Source organism: Cervus elaphus, chromosome 14 (genome assembly GCF_910594005.1).
Source record: "Cervus elaphus chromosome 14, mCerEla1.1, whole genome shotgun sequence".
NCBI lineage: Eukaryota > Metazoa > Chordata > Mammalia > Artiodactyla > Cervidae > Cervus > Cervus elaphus.
Window position 1 is genome coordinate 43,903,361 of NC_057828.1, and position 23,326 is coordinate 43,926,686.

General features: G+C 49.1%; 1 protein-coding gene and 1 non-coding gene across 3 annotated transcripts; one reads left to right on the forward strand and one right to left on the reverse strand.

The window, feature by feature from the left end:
• Window positions 1–505: 505 nt before the first annotated feature.
• Window positions 506–6,051, forward strand: KIAA2013 (KIAA2013 ortholog). 2 transcript variants are annotated; one of them, XM_043923894.1, is made up of 4 exons: window positions 506–820; window positions 1,419–1,947; window positions 3,625–4,478; window positions 5,800–6,051. In XM_043923894.1, exons 1-4 carry the CDS (start codon window positions 521–523, stop codon window positions 5,815–5,817), a joined length of 1,701 nt encoding a protein of 566 aa, XP_043779829.1. In that variant the 5' UTR covers window positions 506–520; the 3' UTR covers window positions 5,818–6,051. The 2 variants fall into 2 exon arrangements, with proteins under 2 accessions (XP_043779829.1, XP_043779828.1); XM_043923893.1 differs by having other exon boundaries at window positions 721–1,947.
• Window positions 6,052–19,796: 13,745 nt separating this feature from the next.
• On the reverse strand, window positions 19,797–19,912 carry LOC122708425. Its single transcript, XR_006345197.1, has one exon. It is a non-coding gene; the product is annotated as a U5 spliceosomal RNA (small nuclear RNA).
• Between the last annotated feature and the right edge of the window lie 3,414 nt (window positions 19,913–23,326).

A 23,326-nucleotide genomic window follows, 5' to 3' on the forward strand; every position in this document is an offset into this window, starting at 1 on the left:
AATCGTACAGGACTGAGCCACTATCGCTTTCATTTTCTTTTCCAATGCAGGGGACATGGGTTCGATCCCTGGTCTGGGAAAATTCCACATGTCTCGGGGCAGTTAAGCCCTCTAGAGAGGCCGCATGCTGACACATGCCAAATAAATAAGTAATTAAAAGTTATTTATCTAAAAGAAAGAGAAGAAGATGACTTGGTATGGTAGAGAAATGGAGTGTCCTGGAACTGGTTTGTGTCCCATACATACTGTACATGCAGCCAGACTGGTCTGGAAAAGTGTCAACAAAATATATCCTAGGAAATCTGATTGACAGTGGTTACTTTCTTTTCTTTTTCTTTCTTTTTTTTGGGAGGGGGGTACTATTCTGCGCAGTTGTTAAGTATTTTTGCAGTGAGGATCATTTTTACAGAAAAAAGTTTTTATTTTTTAAAAATCTTAGGGCTGTTGAATCCATCAGTAGCAGATGGGGCCCGACACGTGTTAGGTTTGGCTTGCGCGGTGGCTTTTTTTTTTTCTTTCCATGAGCTGGAAGCGTCCAGTCTTCCACAGACCCCGATCGGACTCCTTCGGACTTGGCATAACCGAAGAACCGGTGGCCCATCCCCCGGCGGCGCCCGCCCGCTCCTTGCTGCGGCCCCGCCTCCTGTGGGGCCCGCTCGCTCCCCTTCCTCCACCCGCCTCTTTTCCATCTGTCGCAAAAGATTCGGCGGCGCTTGACGGCCGGTGTTGTTTGACGGCCGGAGGGAAGCGAGAAGGAGGAGGAAGCAGCTGTGGTGGCTGCCGCGGCGCCTGTGAGTGGAGCCGGGGTGGGCGCTGCGGTCCGGGCCCGGGAGTGAGGCGCGGGCGCCCGGGCCGGTGGGCTGGGCGGCGGGCCCGGCGGCCGCCCCCGCGCCGCGCCCGCGCCTGGCGGCCCGATGTGGCTGCAGCAGCGGCTTAAGGGGCTGCCGGGACTGCTGTCGAGCAGCTGGGCCCGCCGCCTACTCTGCCTGCTCGGCCTCCTGGTGCTGCTTCTCTGGTTCGCGGGCTCCGGGGCGCGGCGGGCGGCGGGCGGCCTGCAGCTGCTGCCCTGGCCCCACGGCGAGCCGGGCGCTGCCGAGCCCTCTGCCTGTCTGGAGGCGGCCACCCACGCCTGGCGCAGCCTGCGGGAGCGGGGCGAGGCTGTGCCCCTGGGCCCTGGAGTGCCATCTCTGGTGGCCAACGGCTTTCTGGCCCTGGACGTGGTCGCCAACCGGCTGTGGGTGACCCCTGGGGAGCGGGAGCCCGCCGTGGCGCCGGACTTCGTGCCCTTCGTGCAGCTGCGCCCGCTGAGCCCGCTCCCTGAAGCTGGGGAGTCAGTGTTGCTTCTGCGGGAAGGGCTGCTGCGGCGAGTACGTTGCTTGCAGCTGGGGACCTCGGGTCCCGGCCCTGTGGCCCCCGGCCCGGGCCCCGCCTCGGCCTCTGGCCTGCTCACGGGATCCGGCCGAGACTGCGTGCTGCTGCAGGAGGACTTTCTCGCTCACCGTGGCCGACCCCACGTCTATCTGCAGCGCATCCAGCTCAACAACCCCACGGAACGCGTGGCCGCGCTGCAGACTGTGGGGCCCACTGCCGGCCCGGCCCCCAGGGCCTTCACCAGCACCCTGGAGAAGGTCGGAGACCATCAGTTCCTCCTCTACTCTGGCCGGTCCCCGCCTGTTCCCACGGGGCTGGTGCACCTGGTGGTGGTGGCCGCCAAGAAGTTAGTGGACCGTCTCCAGGTGGCTCCCAAGGCGCAGCTGGACGAGACTGTGCTGTGGGTGGTACACGTTTCTGGCCCCCTTAACCCCCAGGTGCTCAAAAGCAAAGCAGCCAAGGAGCTCAAGGTGCTCCAGGACTTGGCTCGGAAGGAAATGCTGGAGCTCTTGGAGATGCCAGCAGCTGAGCTGCTCCAGGATCACCAGCGCCTCTGGGCTCAGCTCTTCAGTCCAGGTGAGGTCCGGCTTTGTCGGGCGTCCACACCTTGAAGCAGGGTGAGCACAGCCCACCCTGGGGATGCCCCTGCAAAGTCAGCAGAGCTGACACTGAAGGGGGGTCCTAGGGTGGCTCATACTTGGGCTTGCCATTGGGTCTGGGGCTGACTCTTTTGCTCCACCACTTAGTATCTGCGTGACCTTGAACCAGTCGCTGACTCTCTCTCGGCCTGTATTCAATGATAATAGTAACGCCTACCTCAGAAGACATTCAGCAGAGTCTAATGAGAGAAGTGCGTAAAGGGCAGGTGTTATTGTTATTTGTTCTTGTAGATGAAGCCTGGTTTGAGCAGAGTGGTTTGGGGGGTGGGGGGAAGGATCAGTTGGTAAAGGATAAATGAAGGGCCTGGCTGGTCCCCAGAGTCTTTCCTCAGTTCCCCACAGTTTCAGCTGGTGACAAGCTTGGGCTTCTTTTTTAAAAAAAATTACTTATTTTTTGGCTGAGCCAGGTTCTTGTTGCAGCATGCAGTTTTCTCTAGTTGTGGCTTGTGGGATCCAGAGCCCACGGGCTTAGTTGCTACGTGGCATGTGGAATCTTAGTTCCCCAACCAGGGATCAGACTCTCGTACCCTGCATTGGAAGGTGGATTCTTAACTGCCGGACCACCAGGGAAGTCCCTGGTGCACATTTTTAAGGGTCCCACTGGCTGCTGTCTCAGCATATAGACAGTAAGTGGGGGCGGGGGGCAGTAGAATTTGGAGACCAGATAGGTGGTTTTGGCAGGAGCCGAGGTGAGGGGAGGGTGGCTGGGACCAGAGCTGTGACTGTGGAGGCCACGGTGGATGACTCTGATACTTTCGGAGCTGGAGCCGCTGGGGCTTTCAGTGGACTGGCAGTGAAGAGTGAGAATGTGAGGGTGACTCCTGAGTTTGTGGGGAGGGTGCCAGCAGGTGTCTGGAGATGATTTAAGGAAGGATTGGGGGGGACTGGAAGAATTCAAACCTTCAGGTTCAAAATGCCTGTCAGACATCCAGGTAGAGACACCACATGTGCGGTTAGCTGTCTGAGGCTAGCGTTCATACAAATCTGGGAGCTCTTCTGATCAGATGTTGTTTGAGGTTATGAGCCCAGGAGACAGAAGCAGCCTATGACCGGCCAGGGCATAGGTGACCGTTCTGGAGACAGGGGACTGGCCTTTTGACTTGGCGTCATAGGCTTGGCTAAGTCTGTGTTCTTCTGGACTCTGGCAGGAGCCCCCCTGGCAGGTTTCAGGCCCTCGGGGCTCCACATGGTTATGTGAGGAAGCCAGGCAGGATAATGTTCCCCCGAACTCTAGGGAGACTAGAACTGCTGTTTTTATCAGGACAAAAACTTTGTGTCTCTGCTGCTCTTTTTGTTGTTGTTGCTCTTGTTATTTATTTGACTACACCAGGTCTTAGTTGCAGTACTCAGAATCTTTGATCTTTGTTGTAGCATGCAGGTTCTTTATTTGCAGCATACACTCTGAGTTGCAGCACGTGGGATCTAGTTCCCCGACCAGGGATCAAACCCTTGTTCCCTGCATTGGGAGCACAGAGTCTTAGCCACTGGACCACCAGGGAAGTCCCCAGCTCTGCTGCTCTTGATCTTTGTTTCATAACCTCAGCCTCCCAGCAGTGTTGATCCTCCTTAACATGCAACCTTTATGGCATGACAGGTGTGGAAATGAAGAAGATCACTGATGCCCATACTCCATCTGGCCTGACCGTGAACCTGACGCTGTACTACATGCTGTCCTGCTCCCCGGCCCCGCTGCTCAGCCCCGACCTGAGCCACAGGGAGCGGGACCAGATGGAGTCGACGCTCAACTACGAAGATCACTGCTTCAGCGGCCATGCCACCATGCACGCTGAGAACCTCTGGCCAGGCCGCCTATCCTCCGTCCAGCAGATCCTGCAGCTCTGGGACCTGTGGAGGCTGACCCTGCAGAAGCGCGGCTGCAAGGGGCTGGTGCGGGCGGGCGCCCCCGGCATCCTTCAGGGCATGGTGCTCAGCTTCGGCGGCCTGCAGTTCACCGAGAACCACCTCCAGTTCCAAGCTGACCCTGACGTGCTGCACAACAGCTACGCCCTGCACGGCATCCGCTACAAGAACGACCACATCAACCTGGCCGTGCTCGCAGACGCTGAGGGCAAGCCGTACTTGCACGTGTCTGTAGAGTCCCGAGGCCAGCTCGTCAAGATCTACGCCTGCGAAGCGGGCTGCCTGGACGAGCCTGTGGAGCTGACCTCGGCGCCCCAGGGCCACACCTTCTCGGTCATGGTGACACAGCCCATCACGCCGCTGCTCTACATCTCGACCGACCTCACGCACCTGCAAGACCTGCGGCACACGCTGCACCTCAAGGCCATCCTGGCCCACGACGAGCACATGGCCCAGCAGGACCCAGGGCTGCCCTTCCTCTTCTGGTTCAGCGTGGCCTCCCTCATCACCCTCTTCCACCTTTTCCTCTTCAAGCTCATCTACAATGAGTACTGTGGGCCTGGCGCCAAGCCCTTCTTCAGGAATAAGGTAGAAAGCCCCTGTGTCTCCAGCGCCCAGGGCCCCAGCCTTGTATTCTGTCCCAAGTCTAGGACAGAGTGAGGCTGGGGGAGTGGTGGGATATCCTTTTTTTTTTTTTTTAATTTATTTTTAATTGGAGGATAATTGCTTTACAACGTTGGGTTGGTTTCTGCCATACATCAACGTAAATCAGCCATAGGTATACATATGTCCCCTCCCTCTTGAACCTCCCTCCCGTGAAGCGTCCTTTTAAGCTAGTGTCCTCTGTCCTCATCACAGAGGGGAGCAGGTATGCTTTGAGAGGACATTTAAAAGTACCTTCTTAGAGGAGCCCATTGGAAGGGCAGCTGTGGAATCCAGACATGCGTAGATAGTCTGCTGGCCTCACAGGGACGTAGGCAGTCCTGTCACCACATCCTAAATCTCAGCAGTTAAAAATACCTGCCACAAACCCCTAGATGGACTTGAAGCCTGTACCTAAACTGCTGATGAGATCTGCACCCCCACCCCTGAGAGCCTGTTACCGAGTTCAGAGGTCAGTCCCATGCAGTGAGCCAGGACAAGATCATTTCCCTCCTGTTACCTGAAACATCTTTGCTCCCAGGAAGCCATGGTTTGGGCCATGATGACTGTGGAACTCTCATCGAAACATGTCTTGGAGTTCAGGATGGGTGTCCCTGGGGGAGGCCGCCTGCCATTCCTCTCATTAGATTGTAGTGGGGTGGAGGGTACATTTAGCTCCAGGTCTGTGCTCCCAGTGGCTTCTGGTTCAGAGAAGGAAGTAGCACTTGACCTAAAGGCGTGGGAGAAGGATCAGAGGCTGGTCTGAGCTTGTCAAGCGTGAGGAACACAGAAGTCAGATCAAAGAGAAATGTGCAGATGGCCTTCCCGGGTGGCTGTCACGGGCTGCATTGCATTTGCATGGGTCTGGCAGCCTCAGTGAAGCAGGTGGGCGGGCTGCTTCTCTCTGCTGGGTGGTGGACTTCTCTGCTGTTAATCTGGCCTAGCTCCATCCAGCCATGGTTCCCAGCTGATCAGGGGGACAGGCCAAGCTGTCTTCTCGGATCTTGCCCCGTGACCTCCCATCCCTGAAGCCAGGCCTGGCCAGAGCAGAGCCTGTGAACTTGCTGCACCTGCCTAAGGAGACGCCCAGGCCCTGAGTCCAGGATGGCTGTAGCCTATCTCTGGGTTGGGCACCATCATCCCAGCCGGCTGCGAGCCAGGATGGGATGCTAGCAGTGTGTTCCCATCACCTGCTTCCCTCAAGATTGCTGTAGCTGTCCACTGGGGTTGGCGTGTGCAGTAATGTCCTGTCTTGTTGATTGAACAGGAAGATCCCAGTGTCTGAGTGACATCAGTCCTGCTTTCAGTCGCCACTTGCACAAGATGCCCAGCACTGAAAGTCCTGCTGCTGCGAACAAGGGATCCTGTGAAAGCACCCAGCCTTTTGTGCCTTGTTGGGGGACACCAGTGACTCAGAAGTGCGTGTGGATGTTCAAGAGTTTGCATCGGGGAGGGGAGGGGAGGGGCCGATGGACTTTTTGTAAGCTTTTGATTCAATAAAATGAACCTGTATGGAAAATACTTGAAATTGAACTCACTCCTTCCACTTTCTCCCTTTCTTCTATCCCAGGAAATAGACCCTCTTTTGAAAAGACTTGTCTAGGAAAAAATGTGTTCTTTTCCTAATTTAATGTGTTCTTTTCTTGAATGAATTTTTATTAATAATTTATTGTTGAGATTTTGCCAGATGACTTTTGCACCCACTCTTCGGTAGTGAATCTTGGCGGTGATTTCCGGGAGGTTTGGAGCCCTGTAGGCTGCTTTCATGGAGAGGGTGGGTCTCCATTACCCTGGGGTTTGCACATCGTGTCCTTACCATGAGCCTGTGGAGACCGTGGTTTTGTACCTCTGGGCCTTAGGGGAGGTGTTTAACTTTCCAGTGACTGTTGATTGTTGGGTTTTGGAATACCAAAGCTTTTTTTTGTCGTTCTGTTTTTAAATAAATCTCTTTCAAACTTCCATGAGCGGTTTGTGTGTGGTTAAAACCTCTGGAGGCATCAGACCTTCCTCAGTCACCAGACTGGGGGAGAATCCGAAGCACAAGGCCCCGCTGTGGTGACAGTGTTCTTTTCCCATATCCTCTCCCCTTCAGAAGAGCCCCCTCAGATCATGTGGATGTGGCCCCTGCCACCCTCCTTGGGGTTTGCTGCATGTCCTGGCAGAGGGGGCTACTCGAGGAGTGTCACCGAGGTCCCTTCCTGCTGCGGTGCCTCACCCCCAGCCTGCCCTGAAGAGCCTGGAGTTGCCTGCCCTGGTCTTGCTGCCCGTAGGACTGCTGCTGCTGTTCACTTAGTCTTGTCCGACTCTGCAGCTCCATGGACTGTAGCCCACCAGGCCCTGTGGGATTTCCCAGGCAAGAATACTGGAGCAGATTACCATTTTCTACTCCAGCGAATCTTTCCGACCCAGGGATCAACCCAAGTCTCCTGCATTGGCAGGTGGGTTCTTTACCGCTGAGCCACCTGGGAAGCAGTCCTCCTGCCAGTTCTGGAAGCTAAGGTCTGAATCCTTTGTGGGGAGAATTGGAGCAAAGGGGCCATGCTGAGCATGGCAGTCCACCTTGGGGACCGTCACCCTGCTTCCTAGGTGTGTGTTTTGAGCAGCTTGACTCACCTGGTTTCGGTGCCAAGGTCCCAAGGGTCTGGCCCCCAGCAGGCAGCTGGGAGAGAGAAAAAAAAAAAGTGCCTCAGGGTCTTCTCTGAGTAGCCCTGGTTTTCCAGATGCTTCAGTCCTGAGTACCATCCTCTCCTGCTCTCAGGGTGCAGAGCATTGAATGCTTCCTGATTCCAGCCAGGGGACCCTTGGCTGGCAGGGGGCGAGGTAGACTGCGGTTCACAGTGTGACGTGGCCTCTAATCACTGCATTCAACTGGAAGCTACTTGGCCACAGGAGCAGTGCTTCATGGCTCCCATTCCTCCTGTTTAACTTGAGGCAAGGCATGGTGTGGGCTCCTGTACATGTAAAAATGAGCCTACGTACCTGTGCCTGGAAAATACTGACCTAGCAAGTTTAATTTCAGTAGACGAGTATCTGTGATTTATAGGTCTCATTGAAGCGAGCCTGGGCGTTAGGTATTTTACATCAACACAGCCCCGTGGGGAGGAGGTTGCTGAGGGTTAAGGTGCCAATTTAAGAGATAATGAAATGACCTCTGAATAGTTTGCTCAGGACTTCCCTGGTGATCCACTGGTTAAGAATCCACCTGCTAGGGCTTTTCTGGTGGCTCAGTGGTAAAGAATCCGCTGGCCAATGCAGGAGCCAGGGGTTTGACTCCTGGTCCAGGAAGATCTCACATGCTGTGGAGCAACTAAGCCTGTGTGCCCTAGAGCCGGTGTTCTGCAACAAGAGAAGCCACTGTGATGAGAAGCCCCCACTTGCTGCAACTAGAGAAAAGCCCACACAGCATCAAAGACCCAGAGCAGTCAAAAACAATAAAATTTAAAAAGAATCTACCTGACAATGTAGAGGACATGGGTTCGATCCCTGGTCCGGGAAGTTTCCACGTGCCACGGGGCAACTAAGCCCCTGTGCCACAACTACTGAGTCTGCACTCTAGAGCCCAAGCTCCTCATCAAAAGACCGCAATGAGAAGTCCGAACACCACAACTGGAGAGTAGGCCCCATCACCGCAACTAGGGAAAGACCCAGTACAGCAATGAAGACCTAGCCCAGCACAGCCAAAAATAAATAAAATTTTAAAAAAATAATTTGCTCAAGTCTGTGCAGCTCAAGCAGGGATGTAAGCTGGGGCTCGCTGTTGGCCCAGCCTCTCTCAGCCCCTACCCTCCATCTCTCCCTTCGAATTCCTCTGATGGCCCCTGTGGGATGGGGTGGGGTAATGCATTTTCTGCCATGAGCCTCTGCAGTGCCTCCAGTTTGGCCTCAGTTGGGAGCAGGCCATCTATAACCCTAGTGGGTCTGCCTCCCATGGTCCAGTAATGCACCAGAGAAAGTTCAGTTCAGTCACTCAGTCATGTCCGACTTTTTGTGACCCCATGGACTGCAGCATGCCAGGCTTTCCTGTCCACCAACTCCCGGAGCTTGCTCAAACTCATGTCCATCGAATCGGTGATGCCATCCAAAGAGGCTAGGTCAAGTCGCTTTTCAGGGGCAGACACCTGGTATGGAAAATGTAATCGCATATATCCAGCACTTCCTAGCAGCTAAAACTTTGGCTTGGAAATGTATTAACTCCCTGAAGACCGACAAGCTCCCTGGCATCTCATGCCCCAGCTCACATCCTCGTAGGCTACTTTTCACTCCTGCCATGGTTGCAGCCACCAGCTCTTTCCCAAGGTGGGTTCCTGGCAGCACCTGGCCTCAGCTTCTCTCTGACCTCAGGAAGCTGTTCTGCACTCAGCATGTGTGTAGCCTTGAAGCAGGCCAGGATAACACCGCTCAGGGCAGCCCTTCTCCCTTGGGAGTTGGAGCCAGTGCTCCCTCCACCATCCCCTGGGTGGACAATTGTGAGAGACTTCCTAAACTGCTTCTCAGATGGGATCAGGCCCCTGCTGCCCACAGTGGTGAAGAATTCAGGAAGACACCCTTGATTTGCTTTCGCTCCCTCCATTTTACCCTCGCCCAGTCTCCCTCTGCTGTCCCCTGGGAGCTCTTACAAATAAGCTGCCTGCACACAAGCTTTTGCTTCAGTAAGACACTAATCATGAGGTCCGTGATTAGCATCCATGATTAGCTCTGGGCAATTTTTCCAAGAGGAAGTTGAGTTCTCCTGTGAGTGCTATTATGGACTGAGTGTTGGGGATCCCCAAATTCATATGTTAAAACCTAACCCCCTACGTGATGAAGTTTGGAGGAGGGGCCTTTGGAAGGTGAGTAGGTCATGAGGGTGGAGCCCTCATGAACAGGATTAGTGCCCTTATAAGAGACCCAGAGAGCTCCCCAGTCCTCTTCCTGCTGAGTGAGGGCACAGAGAGAAGACAACTGTCTCAGCCCAGAAGAGGGCTCTCATCAGATTCCTATCATGCCGGCACCCTGGTCTCAGACTTTCAGCCCCCAGAACTGTGAGAAATAGGTTTCTGTTGTTTATGAGCCACCCAGTCTGTGGTATTCTGCCATAGAAGCCCAAGTGGACTAAGACAGGCATATTCTTCCAGTGGGGGAATGCAACTTTTCAAGGTGATAATAAGCCAAGAATACAAACATTCATAGGATCTTAGATTAAAAAAATCTTTAGAGTTAGTTTTGCTCAAGAGTCTGTAACCTGGCTTCAAGGGACCTGTGAATCCCTGGAATTGCAAAATGTATATAGGCATATATATGTGTGTGTATATATATATATATATATACATTTATATGTATATATTTTCTTTTTTTTCATGAGGAGAGTTTCTGTAACTTTCCTCAGGTCCTTAAAAGGATTCCTGACCTTAAAAAAAAAAAACCCTTAAGAACAAGATACTCTGCACTTTGGGGTCTTGTTTTCACCTCCCCACCAACCCCAAGAAGCAGTAGTGGTCTGACCTTCTGCCATCAGCTTAGGGGTCCGGTGATTGGGCTGATCACCCCACTTGCTGAGGGCACTTGCCACCTTGCAGAAAGGAGGCTTATCTCAGCAGGCAGGTGGTGGTTGAGCAAATAGCCTGACCATGAACAAGCCACCTAGTCTCACAATCCTGCTTCCTAGAGCCTCTCCTGTGGACTTTGACCAATGGAAGCTTCAAATAAAATCATTCAACTCAGTAAATGTTCATGGTGATTCTTTTAGCAGGCTTTGCATATATCTGACCCTTGGGTGTAAAAGGGGCAACGGTTACCTTTGACAAACATCTGCATGCTGGGCACTTCTCCACTAGTTCAAGGTCCACGAAGGCAGTGGCTATACCTGTTTTTCACTCTGGATGGACCAGAGACTAGCACAATGCCTGGCATAGGGTGGGTGTTTAAAGAATACTTGTTGAATTACATTTGTATGCCTTATGTCATTCAACCCTGATGTTTCAATTAAAACTTTGGGGTTGCAAGTGATAAAAACTTAATTCTAACTGGCTTAAACCAAAATAAAAGTAGTGGTTCCTTAACAGTATAGTCCAGGAGGACTTCAGGAATGGCTTGATGCAGGAATCAAATAATTTCAGTAGGATCCATCTCTTAGCTCTACTTCCTGTAGATTGGCTTCCATCCTCAGATGGGCCATGCTTGTGGAAACAAAATGGCCACAGTTATGGCCATTTGCCCTCTTAACAAGGCCAGCAGAGTCCAAGTCCCAGCATTTCTACCCAAAGTGCTGAGGTTCACCTCTGATTGGACAGCCCATGCCTGAGTCAATTACTATGACCAGGGTGCAAGGGATATGTTAACTAGGTTAGACCGTTCAGGCCACCTCAGAGCTAGGCACTGGGTCAATCTCAAACCACTACACAGAGAATAATGTATACATACATGCATGTGTGTTAAGTCACTTCAGTCGTGTCCAACTCTGCAACCCCATGGACTGTAGCCTGCCAGGCTCCTCTGTCCATGGGATTCTCCAGGCAAGAATACTGCAGTGGGTTGTTGTGCCCTCCTCCAGGGGATCTTCCTGACCCAGAGATGGAACCCTTGTCTCTTATGTCTCCTGCATTTGCAGGTGAGTTCTTGACCACTAGTGCCACCTGGGAAGACCACAGGAGAGGAATGGTTAGCTAAAGGAAATTTGGAGTTCTCTTGTCAGGAAGGAGAGGAAATAGATGCCTGGCAGCAAGGCACAGGCCTCTGGTTACCCTAGAAGGCAAATTTTATTCCCATTTTACAGATGAGGAAAGTAAGGCTCCAAGATGATAAGGCACTAGGTCACATAATTTGTGGAGTCTGGGATGTGTCCCAGGTCTGCCAGCTCCAAAACTAGAGGGGCCTACCAGTTGGCCAAGTCACAATGGGTGTATTTTGGAAATAACTGCTTGTGTATTTGCTCAGAGCTGCACCAATTTCTTCTATGCAGGGATGCTTTGTTTTCTAATCCAAAAGTCTCTCTGGGCAGGACTTTAGGTTCAACGGTACTTGCCTCAGCATTCTTGCCTGGAGAATGCCATGGACAGAATAGCCTGGCAGCCTACAGTCCATGGGGTCGCAAAGAGTCAGACACAACAGAGTGACTGAGCACGCACACACACCTCCAATCCCATTTATCTGCTGTGGGGCTCTCAATGCCTGTATTTTACCAAATCCCCTTAGCAATCTTGTTGATTGGAAAGAGGTCAGGTACAGACCCTGAGCTGGTGGAATGGACAGTCTAAAGGGGAGACAGATAAGAAAACGGACAATTATACTGTGATTGGGGCTGTGAAGTATGGGGCTGGCACATCTAACCTCCACTAGAGGCTCAGGGATGGCTTCCTGAAGCATGATGGGTGTTTGCTGTGGGATAGGATCGTCCAGGCAGTGGGCAGGGCATGGGTAAGCATACAGAAATGGGGAAGTTTAGGGAGGCAAGTGGACAGTAATACATCAGTTTGTCTGGAGTATACAATCCATGAAGGGAAGAAAGTAGTGATAAGTTTAGAGGGTTGGAGTTTATGGGTTCACCTCAGTTCAGTACAGTTGCTCAGCCTTGTCCGGCTCTTTGTGACCCCGTGGACTGCAGCACGCCAGACTTCCCTGTCCATCACCAACTCCCGGAGTTTACTCAAACTCATGTCCATCGAGCCGGTGATACCATCCAACCATCTCATCCTCTGTGATCCCCTTCTCCTCCCACCTTCAATTTTTCCCAGCATCAGGGTTTTTTCAAATGAGTCAGTTTTTCGCATCAGGTGGCCAAAGTATTGGAGTTTCAGCTTCAGCATCAGTCCTTCCAATGAATATTCAGGACTGATTCCTTTAGGATGGACTGGTTGGATCTCCTTGCAGTCTGAGGGACTCTCAAGAGTCTTTTCCAACACCACAGTGCAAAAGCATCAATTCTTAGGCGCTCAGCTTTCTTTATAGTCCAACTCTCACATCCATATATGACTACTGGAAAAACCATAGCTTTGACCAGACAGACTTTTGTTGGCAAAGTAATGTCTCTACTTTTTAATATGCTGTCTAGGTTAGTCATAACTTTTCCTCCAGGTAGCAAGCGTCTTTTAATTTCATGGCTGCAGTCACCATCTGCAGTGATTTTGGAGCCCAGAAAATAATGTCTGCCACTGTTTCTATTGTTTCCCCATCTATTTGCCATGAAGTGATGGGACTGGATGCCATTTAGTTTTCTGAATGTTGAGTTTTAAGCCAGCTTTTTCACTCTCGCCTTTCACTTTCATCAAGAGGCTCTTTAGTTCCTCTTTGCTTTCTGCCATAAGGGTGGTATCATCTACATATCTGAGGGTTTTGATTTTTCTCCTGGCAATCTTGATTCCGGCTTGTACTTCATCCAGTCCAGCATTTCTCATGATGTACTCTGCATATAAGTTAAATAAGCAGGGTGACAATATACAGCCTTGACACACTCCTTTCCCAATTTGGAACCAGTCTGTCGTTCCATGTCCAGTTCTAACTGTTGCTTCCTGACCTGCATACAGATTTCTCAGGAGGCAGGTCAGGTGGTCTGGTATGCCAATCTCTTGTAGAATTTTCCACAGTTTGTTGTGATCCACATAGTCAAAGGTTTTGGCATAGTCAATAAAGCAGAAGTAGATGTTTTTCTGGAACTCTCTTGCTTTTACAAAGATCCAGTGGATGTTGGCAATTTGATCTCTGGTTCTTCTGCCTTTTCTAAATCCAGCTTGAACAACTGGAAGTTCACAGTTCACATACTATTGAAGCCTGACTTGGAGAATTTTGAGCATTACTTCGCTAGTGTGTAAGATGAGTACAATTGTGCAGTAGTTTGTGCATTCTTTGGCATTGCACTGAAAATTGACCTTTTCCAGTGCTGTGGCCATTGTTGAGTTTTCCTAATTTGCTGGTATATTGAGTGCAGCACTTTCACAGCATCATCTTTTAGGATTTGACATAGTTCAACTGGAATTTCATCACCTCCACTAGCTTTGTTCATAGTGATGCTTCCTAAGGCCCACTTGACTTTGCATTCCAGGATGTCTGGCTCTAGGTGAGTGATCACACCATCGTGGGTATCTGGGTCTTGAAGATCTTTTTTGTATAGTTCTTCTGTGTATTCTTGCCACCTCTTCTTAATATCTTCTGCTTCTGTTAGGTCCATATAATTTCTGTCCTTTATTGTGCTCATCTTTGCATGAAATGTTCCCTTGATATCTCTATTTATTTTCTTGAAGAGATCTCTAGTCTTTCCCATTCTATTGTTTTCCTGTATTTCTTTGCACTGATCACTGAGGAAGGCTTTTTTATCTCTCATTGCTATTCTTTGGAACTCTGCATTCAAATAGGTATATCTTTCCTTTTCTTCTATGCCTTTCACTTCTCTTCTTTTCACAGCTATTTGTAAGGCCTCCTCAGACAACCATTTTGCCTTTTTGCATTTCTTTTTCTTGGGGATGATCTTGATCCCTGACAAAACGTGGTCCACTTGAGAAGGGAATGGCAAACCAACTCAGTATTCTTGCCTTGAGAACCCCATGAACAGTATGAAAAGACAAAAAGATAAGAAACTGAAAGATGAACTCCCCAGGTCGGTAGGTGCCCAATATGCTACTGGAGATCAGTGGAGAACTCCAGAAAGAATGAAGAGATAAAGTCAAAGCAAAAACAACACCCAGTTGTGGATGTGACTGGTGATGGAGTAAAGTCCGATGCTGTAAAGAGCAATATTACATAGGAAACTGGAATGTTAGGTCCATGAATCAAGGCAAATTAGAAGTGGTCAAACAGGAGGTGGCAAGAGTGAACATTGACATTTTAGGGTTCAGTGAACTAAAATGGACTGGAATGGGTGAATTTAACTCAGATGACCATTATACCTATTACTGTGGGCAAGAATTGGAGAAGGCAATGGCAACCCACTCCAGTACTCTCGCCTGGAAAATCCCATGGACAGAGGAGCCTGGTGGGCTGCAGTTCATGCAGTTGCAAAGAGTCGGACACGACTGAGCGACTTCACTTTCACGCATTGGAGAAGGAAATGGCAACCCACTCCAGTGTTCTTGCCTGGACAATCCCAGGGATGGGGGAGCCTGGTGGGCTGCCGTCTATGGAGTTACACAGAGTCGGACATGACTGAAGCGACTTAGCAGCAGTAGCAGTTAGCAGTGGGCAAGAATCCCTTAGAAGAAATGGAGTAGCCATCATAGTCAACAAAAGAGTCCAAAATGCAGTACTTGGATGCAATCTCAAAAATGACAGAGTGATCTCTGTTCATTTCCAAGGCAAACCATTCAATATCACAGTAATCCAAGTCTATGCCTTGATCAGTAATGCTGAAGAAGCTGAAGTTGAATGGTTCTATGAAGACCTACAAGACCTTTTAGAACTAACACTCAAAAAAGATGTCCTTTTCATTACAGGGGACTGGAATGCAGAAGTAGGAAGTCAAAAAATACCTGGAGTAACAGGCAAATTTGGAGTACAGAGTGAATCAGGGCAAGACTAATAGAGTTTTGCCAAGAGACCGCACTGGTCATAGCAAACACCCTCTTCCAACAACACAAGAGAAGACTCTACACATGGACATCACTAGATGGTCAACACTGAAATCAGACTGATTATATTCTTTGCAGCCAAAAGATGGAGAAGCTCTATATAGTCAGTAAAAACAAGACCAGGAGCTGACTGTGGCTCAGATCATGAACTCCTTATTGCCAAATTCAGACTTAAATTGAAGAAAGTAGGGAAAACCACTAGACTATTCAAAAGAAAGAAAGAAAGTGAAGTCACTCAGTCATGTCCGACTCTTTGTGACCCCATGGACTGCAGCCTACCAGGCTCCTCCATCCATGGAATTTTCCAGGCAAGAGTACTGGAGTAGGTTGCTATTTCCTTCTCCAGGGGATCTTCCTGACTTAGGGATCGAACCCGGGTCTCCCACATTGTAGGCAGACTCTTTACCGTCTGAGCCACCAGGGAAGCTCTAGACCATTCAGGTATGACCTAAATCGAACCCCTTATGATTATACAGTGGAAGTGAGAAATAGACTCAAGGGATTAGATCTGATAGAGTGCCTGAAGAACTATGGACAGAGATTCGTGACATTGTACAGGAGGCAGAGGAGGGAAGGTTCACCTCAGCGATCTGTAAAAAGCAAGGGGATAGATGGGCTCTGGCCCTAATCCATGGCAATGATAACTTTACAGGCAGTAATTCCTCGCATGGATAGATCACTTTCTCTCACCTGGTTACCATCATGACTTCAGCCAGTCTTCACAGCTTCCCCCAAAACCAAGGAGGACAGTTCATGACCCTGTTTTACAAAAGCAGAAACTGAGACACAGTGACAGAGACTTGCCAGAAGTCACTGACAACCTTGCAGGGTTGACACACTTGCCCAGGGGCAGGTTAATTATCACCTCTGCTAGTGTGTGAAGGAGAGTGCTGGAAATCAGAGCTCCCGGTTGCCTGCAAGCACCAGAGGAATCAACATGAGGGCTGGTGGCCAGGGCAGGGTGGGCTGGGGTGGGGCTGAGCGGGATAATGCTCCTGAGAGATGACCAAACAGACAAGAGTGAGTGGGTGAGTTGAGGAGAGAAAAGCTGTGGCTTCCCTCAAAGGAAAACTTTGAGAAAAAGCAACTAGGCAGCATTTTAGGGGATGAGCGCTGGATGTGGAAAAAGTAGGGAGTGGGCTGGGAGTTAGGGGACCTGCATTCGATCTCCGGGTCTGTCATTATCATTGTGTAACCTTCAACAAGTGAGTTAAGTGCATACACTTTAGGTTCCCACTTGTAAAATGGGTCTAATAAACTTTCCAGCTTCGGAAGACGGTTAAGAATTCCCACAAAATAAATGACTATGCGAAAGTGCTTTGATAAATTAAAAACCTTCGCCACACACAAGGGGGAATCGTTTGTATAGTGTGCCTGGAGACCAGGGAATGTAAATCAGGGCTTCTAAACGTGGGCTCCAGGGATAGCATTCAGGAGATCTGCAAAGCTGGATTGAAAAAAAATTTTTTTTCACTAAGTTCTAACTGAAATTCAACCTTACCTTTTGTGATTGATTAACTTTGGCATTTGCATCATTGTCAGTAATCACAGACACATTCATGACACGCCCAGGGGTGGCAAGCATCTTGAAATATTGTTTATGTTCATTATGGACTTTGAAATTATGGTAATCATGAGATTTGCCACTAGATTTCAGTATTTCATCTATTAATACAGAAGCACATGTGTTACCAATCACAAATTTGTTTTAAAAAATCTATTCAAAACTTTAAAATTATGAATCATGTTTAACATATACATAAGTAGACCTAATAGAATAAAGAAACTCTGTCTGCCCTGGTGGCTCAGTGGTAAAGAATCTGCCTGCAGTGCAGGAGACCCGGGTCCGATCCCTGGGTTGGGAAGATCTCCTGGAGGAGGACATGGCAACCCACTCGAGTACTCTTGCCTGGAGAATTCCATGGACAGAGGAGCCTGGCGGGCTACAGTCCATAGGTTCCCCCAGAGTTGGACACGACTGAAGCAACTAAGCAGCTGTGTGCCCATCATCAAGTCCAACAGCCATCAACCGCTTCTCTCCCACTCACATTATTACTTTTTTCATAAATAATTTTTTTTGTGGGGCACATTTTTTGTAGTCCTACAATTTTGAAGCAAACCCAAGATATAATAATTTCATTTCATCTGTAGATATTTCTGTATGTACTTCTAAGTATAAGGCGGTTACAACAAAAACTGTAGCCAGAATATGATAATCATATCCAAAATCCTCCAATAATTCCTTAAAATCATCAAAGACCCACTAAGATTAAAAAACAAAGACATCTCATAAATGTAATAAAGTTTGAATACTGTATGTTTAAACCAGGATCCCATCAAGTTCTGCACAGTGAGACAGGTTGCTTTTAACTCTCTATTAACATATAAGTTTCCCTTTCTTCTCTCTCTCTTCTTGCAATTTATTTGTTGAAGAAATCTGGTGGTTTGCCCCAAACAGCTCCTTGCAGTCAGGACTTTGCTGGTTGCATTCATCCCCCCCAGTGCTGCAGAAAAGCTCCACTGTGCTCTGCTCTTCTGTTAATTGGTAGTCAGATCTAGTCTTGATCAGATTCAACTTCAATTTTTCCTGGCAAGATTACTTAATGGGAGCAGAACGCTCTTTCACCTGGGGGCATAGAGTATCTAGTTCTCTCTTTCTCTGATCTTAGCAGCTGATTGTCTAGATCTGTCTGGGCATGGCTGACTCCAGCCATGAGCCAGGAAACAGCATCTTGAAGAGGTTCCCAAGAACCAGACGGCCATTTCTCCAAGGAGACAGCTTTTAATCGAGAATGGTGTTTGGAGAATGTAATCTGGGTGCTAGGAGCGCTCATTACAACAGGGTTTTTTGTTTGTTTGCCAAAGTTGAACACGCAAGTTAAAATCCCTGTGTTAGGTAGACACTCAGCCTTCGGAGCCCAAGAAATCACTGGCCACTAGGATTTAGTTCTGCTTGAACAGATTTGGTTGTGAGAGGAGCAGTTTGTCTAAGGGAGAGGAAAGTAAGTTACCCTCCCCAGTGGAGCAGGGCTAGACTGTGGGCAGTTGCCTTAGGCTCCCTGCACCTGGTGTCCTGGTTCTCTACAAAAGAACATCAAAAGGCCCTGGGAAGGGGTAATCCCCACAACCCTGTTCCAGCCTCAGAGAGGCTCCCTGCCCATGACCACAGGGAGGAGCCTGGAAAGCAAAGAAATGGAGCCCAAGGAATGAACTTGGGGATGGATTCTCTCCCTCCTTTACTGGGGCAGACACAGCTGGTTTTCTTCTCCAGTATTCACTCTCTAAGAATATATCACTCTAATGGCAGAAAGAGCCTCTTGATGAGATTGAAAGAGGAGAGTGAAAGAGCTGGCTTAAAACTCGACATTTAAAAAAAACTAAGGTCATCGCATCCTGTCTCATCACTTTATGGCAAATAAAAGGGGAGAAAGCAGAAGCAGGCAGATTTTCTTTCCCTGGGTTCCAAAAATCACTGCAGCCACAAAATAAAAGACACTTGCTCCTTGGAAGGAAAGTTATGACAAACCTAGACAGTGTATTAAAAAGCAGAGACATCACTTTGCAAAAAAGTCTGTATAGTCAAAGCTATGGTTTTTCCAGTAGTCATGTATGGATGTGGGAGTTGGACCATAAAGAAGGCAGATCCCCAAAGAATTGATGCTTTCAAATTGTGAAGACTCTTGAGAGTCCCTTGGATTGCAGTGGCATCGAATTAGTCAATTCTAGAGGAAATCGTCCCTGAATATTCATTGGAAGGACTGTTGCTGAAGCTCCAATATTTTGGCCACCTGATGCAAAGAGTCGACTCATTGGAAAACACCTTGATGCTGGGAAAGATTGAGGGCAGGAGGAGAACGGGGAACAGAGGAGGAGAAGATTCTACAGTACCACCAACTCAATGGACATGAATCTGAGCAAATTCCTGGGACACAGTGAAGAACAGGGAAGCCTGGCATCCTGCAGTCATGGGTGGGCGGGGGCGGGGGGGTGGTGTGTGTCAGAGTCAGACACCATTTAGCAACTGAACAACATTCCCTCTCTCTCCTGTGCGCGTGCTAAGCCGATTGGGTCGTGTTGGACTCTTTGGGACCCTATGGATTGTAGCCCACCAGGTTCATGGGATTCTCCACGCAAGACTTACTGGAGTGGGTTGCCAAGCTCTTCTTCAGCGGGTCTTCCTGACCCAGGGATCCAACACGTGTGTTTTAACTCTCTTGCATTAGCAGGCATGTTTATTACCGCCAGCGCAAACCTCACAAAACTCATGGTTGCCTAGGAGAAAGACTACATTTCCCAACATACTTTACAGCTAAGCAAGCTGGGAACAGGAAGCTCAGTTCTGGCCAATGAGACAGGTTAAAAATTTACTTCCTGCCGTGTTTGTCAAATCTATTTTAAGCAGCGTCAAAATTCTTTCTTGACGCCTAAATTTAAACAAGTAAGTTCAAAACTGGGACTTTTGGTTTTTTTTTAACTAAGCTATCATTAGAAAAAAAAACCTTCACAAGTATACATAGAAAGTCAACGAGTTATACTCAGGTTTTCAAAGTTGACTTTTTTTTTTTCAAAGTTGACTTTTAAACTCATCCCTGAGTATGATTAAACAGCGTCGCCAGCTGAGTACCGCTGCTTTGATATATTCTAGACAAACACTAAATATTACCTACTCACTAGTACTCCATAGTCTAAACTAAGCACCAACAAGTTCAGTCTACTTTTTAACACCATTATTAGCCTTGCAAAAGCAAGGCCTCAAAAAATTGGGTAAAAACTCAGAATTGTTCCTCTCCACGGAAATCTTTAGTAAAAGGCGAAAGATTTATACGATCTGAAGAGAAACCAGAGTATACCCCAACTTCGCGGCACGCATTGCTCAGGTAACTGTTACTCCTAACACAGTAATAGTGATTATTTAACTGACAGAGCCGTTCATACCTGTCTTTTCTCAGGCAATTCTATGAAAGTATTCTCACTTTTGAGAGAAAATAGTTCAAAGAAAAAAGAATACAGCCATTTTTATATTGAAAAATTGTCCTCAGTGCAGTGCATTGTGGGTATGCAAATATACTCTCAGTCGTCACGCCCCTGTTTCCGGAAATTCCTTAAATAGTTCATTCCTCTTGTGCGGGACAGAGACCACCACCAGAGGGCAGAGCGGAGGCGAGACTTAGAAGGTTAGAGACCTGAGCCCGATCCAGCTACAAAAAGACTGTTTTAGGTGTGAAGCGGGGGTGGGGTGGGGCATGCGTGCTCAGTCGTGTTCCACTCTTTATGACCCCGTGGATTGTACCCCGCCAGGCTCTTTTGTCCATAGAATATTTTCTGTTTATCATTTTTGCCAAGCAAAAGTATTTTTTAAATGGACCCAAATAATCAAATATAGAAAATCATACCTGGGGGAAAAGTGTACTTTATACAATGAAAGTAAAATTTGAAATCACATGAACAGCTAGCAATAGGCAATTAACTAAATTGTGGTAGGTCAATAAAATGCACCATTCTGAAACCACTAAAATGTTTTTCTCCAAAGAATATATATGAATATATTTACCATTTATTCGGTTAAAAAGAAAGATACAAAAGTATATTCCAGTTAGGTAGAAAAAAGTGTGTGTGTGTATATGAAAGGCTTGAGAATAAACATTAAAATGTTAATAATAAACAATTTATTCCCAGCGATAAGTAAGCTGCTTATGCTGCTGCTAAGTCGCTTCAGTCGTGTCCCACTCTGTGCGACCCCAAAGACGGCAGCCCACCAGGCTCCCCCGTCCCTAGGATTCTCCAGGCAAGAACACTGGAGTGGGTTGCCATTTCCTTCTTCAAGGCGTGAAAGTGAAGTCGCTCAGTCGTGTCCGACTCTTCACGACCCCATGGACTGCAGCCTACCAGGCTCCTCTGTCCATGGGATTTTCCAGGCAAGAGTACTGGAGTGGGTTGCCATTGCCTTCTCCGGCGGTAAGTAAGGGTTGTTTTAATTAATTTTATTTTATTTTTGGCTGTGCTGGATCTTCATTGCTGCTCACGGGCTTTCGCTAGTTGCAGCGAGTCGGGGGCTGCTCTTCATTGTAGTGCTCGGGCTTCTCACTGTAGTGTCTTCTCTTGTTGTGGAACACAAGCTCTATGCTCACGGCTTCAGTACTTGCAGCACGTGGGGGCTCAGTAGTTGCAACTCTGGGGCTCTAGAGTTTGGTCCTCCCTGGTAGCTCAGGCGGTAAAGAATCCGCCTGCAATGTGGGAGACCTGAGTTCGATCGTTGGGGTGGGAAGATCCCCTGGAGGAGGGCATGACAAACCACTCCAGTATTCTTGCCTGGAGAATCGCCATGGACAGAAGAGTCTGGCCGACTACAGTCCGTGGGGTTGCAAAGAGTCAGATGCGACTAAGCACAGCACAGCACAGGGGGCAGGCTCAGTAGTGGTAACTCAAGGGCTTAGTTGTCCCCGCAGCAAGGGAAATCTTCCCAGACCAGGGATGGAACTGTGTCCCCTGCATTGGCAGGTGGATTCTTTACCACCGGACCACCAGGGAAGTCCAAGTTATTTTCGTAATCAGGAAAAAAAAAAAACAAAACCCGGTTAAGGGTGCGAAATCTGCAGAGTTCAAGTCTCTGGCCTGACCCTTGTGCTGCTGCAGCGGGGGAGGGGAGAGGGGGCCGCTTCCTCTGCAGCTCCACCTGTGCTTGTTGGTCTGACTTTGACCCTGGGCATCCAGGGGAAGGCGGCTTCCTCCCACTTCACTGCTTCCCCACTCCCTGCCCCCCACCCCAGCTCCCACCTACTAACCCAGTTCACTTTCCATCACCCACATCGACAGAGCGGGTAGAACAAAAACCTCAAGGAATTTAAACCGTTTTGCCTTGGCTTGGGAGTACATGATGTGACCCTATAGTCGTTTAGTTTCCTCTTTACATTTGGTTTAGTCAGAGATAAGAGAATTCCTCTTCATTTCTCAGAAGATGGCTTAAGAGAGGGAGGGTCTAGTATTAGAAACTTGCTGCTGGGAGACTTCCCTAGTGGTCCAGTGGTTAAGAGTCTGGAATTAGCAGGAGACGTGGGAGACATGGGTTTGATCCCTGGTCAATGGAACTAAGATCTCACATGTCTCGGGACTCTGCAACTACTGAGCCCACGTGCCACAGCTAGAGAGAGGCCCGCGTGCTGCAATGATCCTGAGTGCCATGACCAAGACTCAATTCAGTAAAATAAGTAAATATTAGGAAAAAAAAAAAAAAGAAATTTGCTGCTGGTAACTTCCCACCCTCAGATCAAGAGAGAATGAGTCGACACTTGGATGACCAGGTGAGTGTTAATTATCCTGAGTTCTTTTAACTCTTTTAATCCTTAAACTAACCCTCCAAGTTTGGTACTATCAGTTCCATCCTCACTTTACAAATGAGCAAACAGGCACACAGTGGTGAAAGCCCACAGGTGGTAAGTAGCAGAGCTGGATGTGAATCCAGGAGACTCCCAGAGTCCATCCCCTAACCATGACACCACCCTCCCTCAATCATAACCTACAGATTCCCATTTATTGAGCCGCTCCCATGGCGCATGTCCTTTCCTTTTTTCTCACAACTTAATGGGATAAATGCTACCATCATTAGGGATTTGCAGATGAGGAAATGCCACTTGGTCAGGGCCATCACCTTGGATATAGTCCTGGATCCATGACCTTTGCTGACTCTCATGTGGGCCCCTGACTTTTCCATACATCCGTGCCCTCCCTGGAAAATACTATAAAATCATTAGCTTCTCCTTCCACTCCTGGCTCCCTGGCCTCACTGAAGTATCCAGCAGCCCATCCCTGGGCATTTCAGTGATGCTTTCCATCTCCCGCTGCCTCCTGTTTATCCCTGGAGCCAGTCAGATGTGGATTCTGACCATCTGTGTAGTTTCTCCAGTGACCTTGGTGGGGCTGTCATCTTGAAACTGAGGACTTGAAGAATAGCCTGGGCCAATGGCAGCCATGGACCAGGCCACTGGGGCCTCTGTCCTGCAGGCCTGTTCTCTGAGCCTTGCTGATCTGCTTCCTCCAAGCAGAGCAGATCTTCTGCTGCTGGGACCTCCTGGGTGATGCTGAGCCCTGGTTCTGGGCAGGTTGATGCCCAGAGGATGGAGGCCCTCTGCCAGGTGGAGTTGGGAGGGTGTGTGCTCACCATGTCTGGGGTGGGGGAAAATCAGACTTAGTCTGTGAGCAACACGTGGTTATGGCAGCAGGGACTGTCTCCCTGCACCCCCCCACCCCACCCCTGCCAATGTGCCC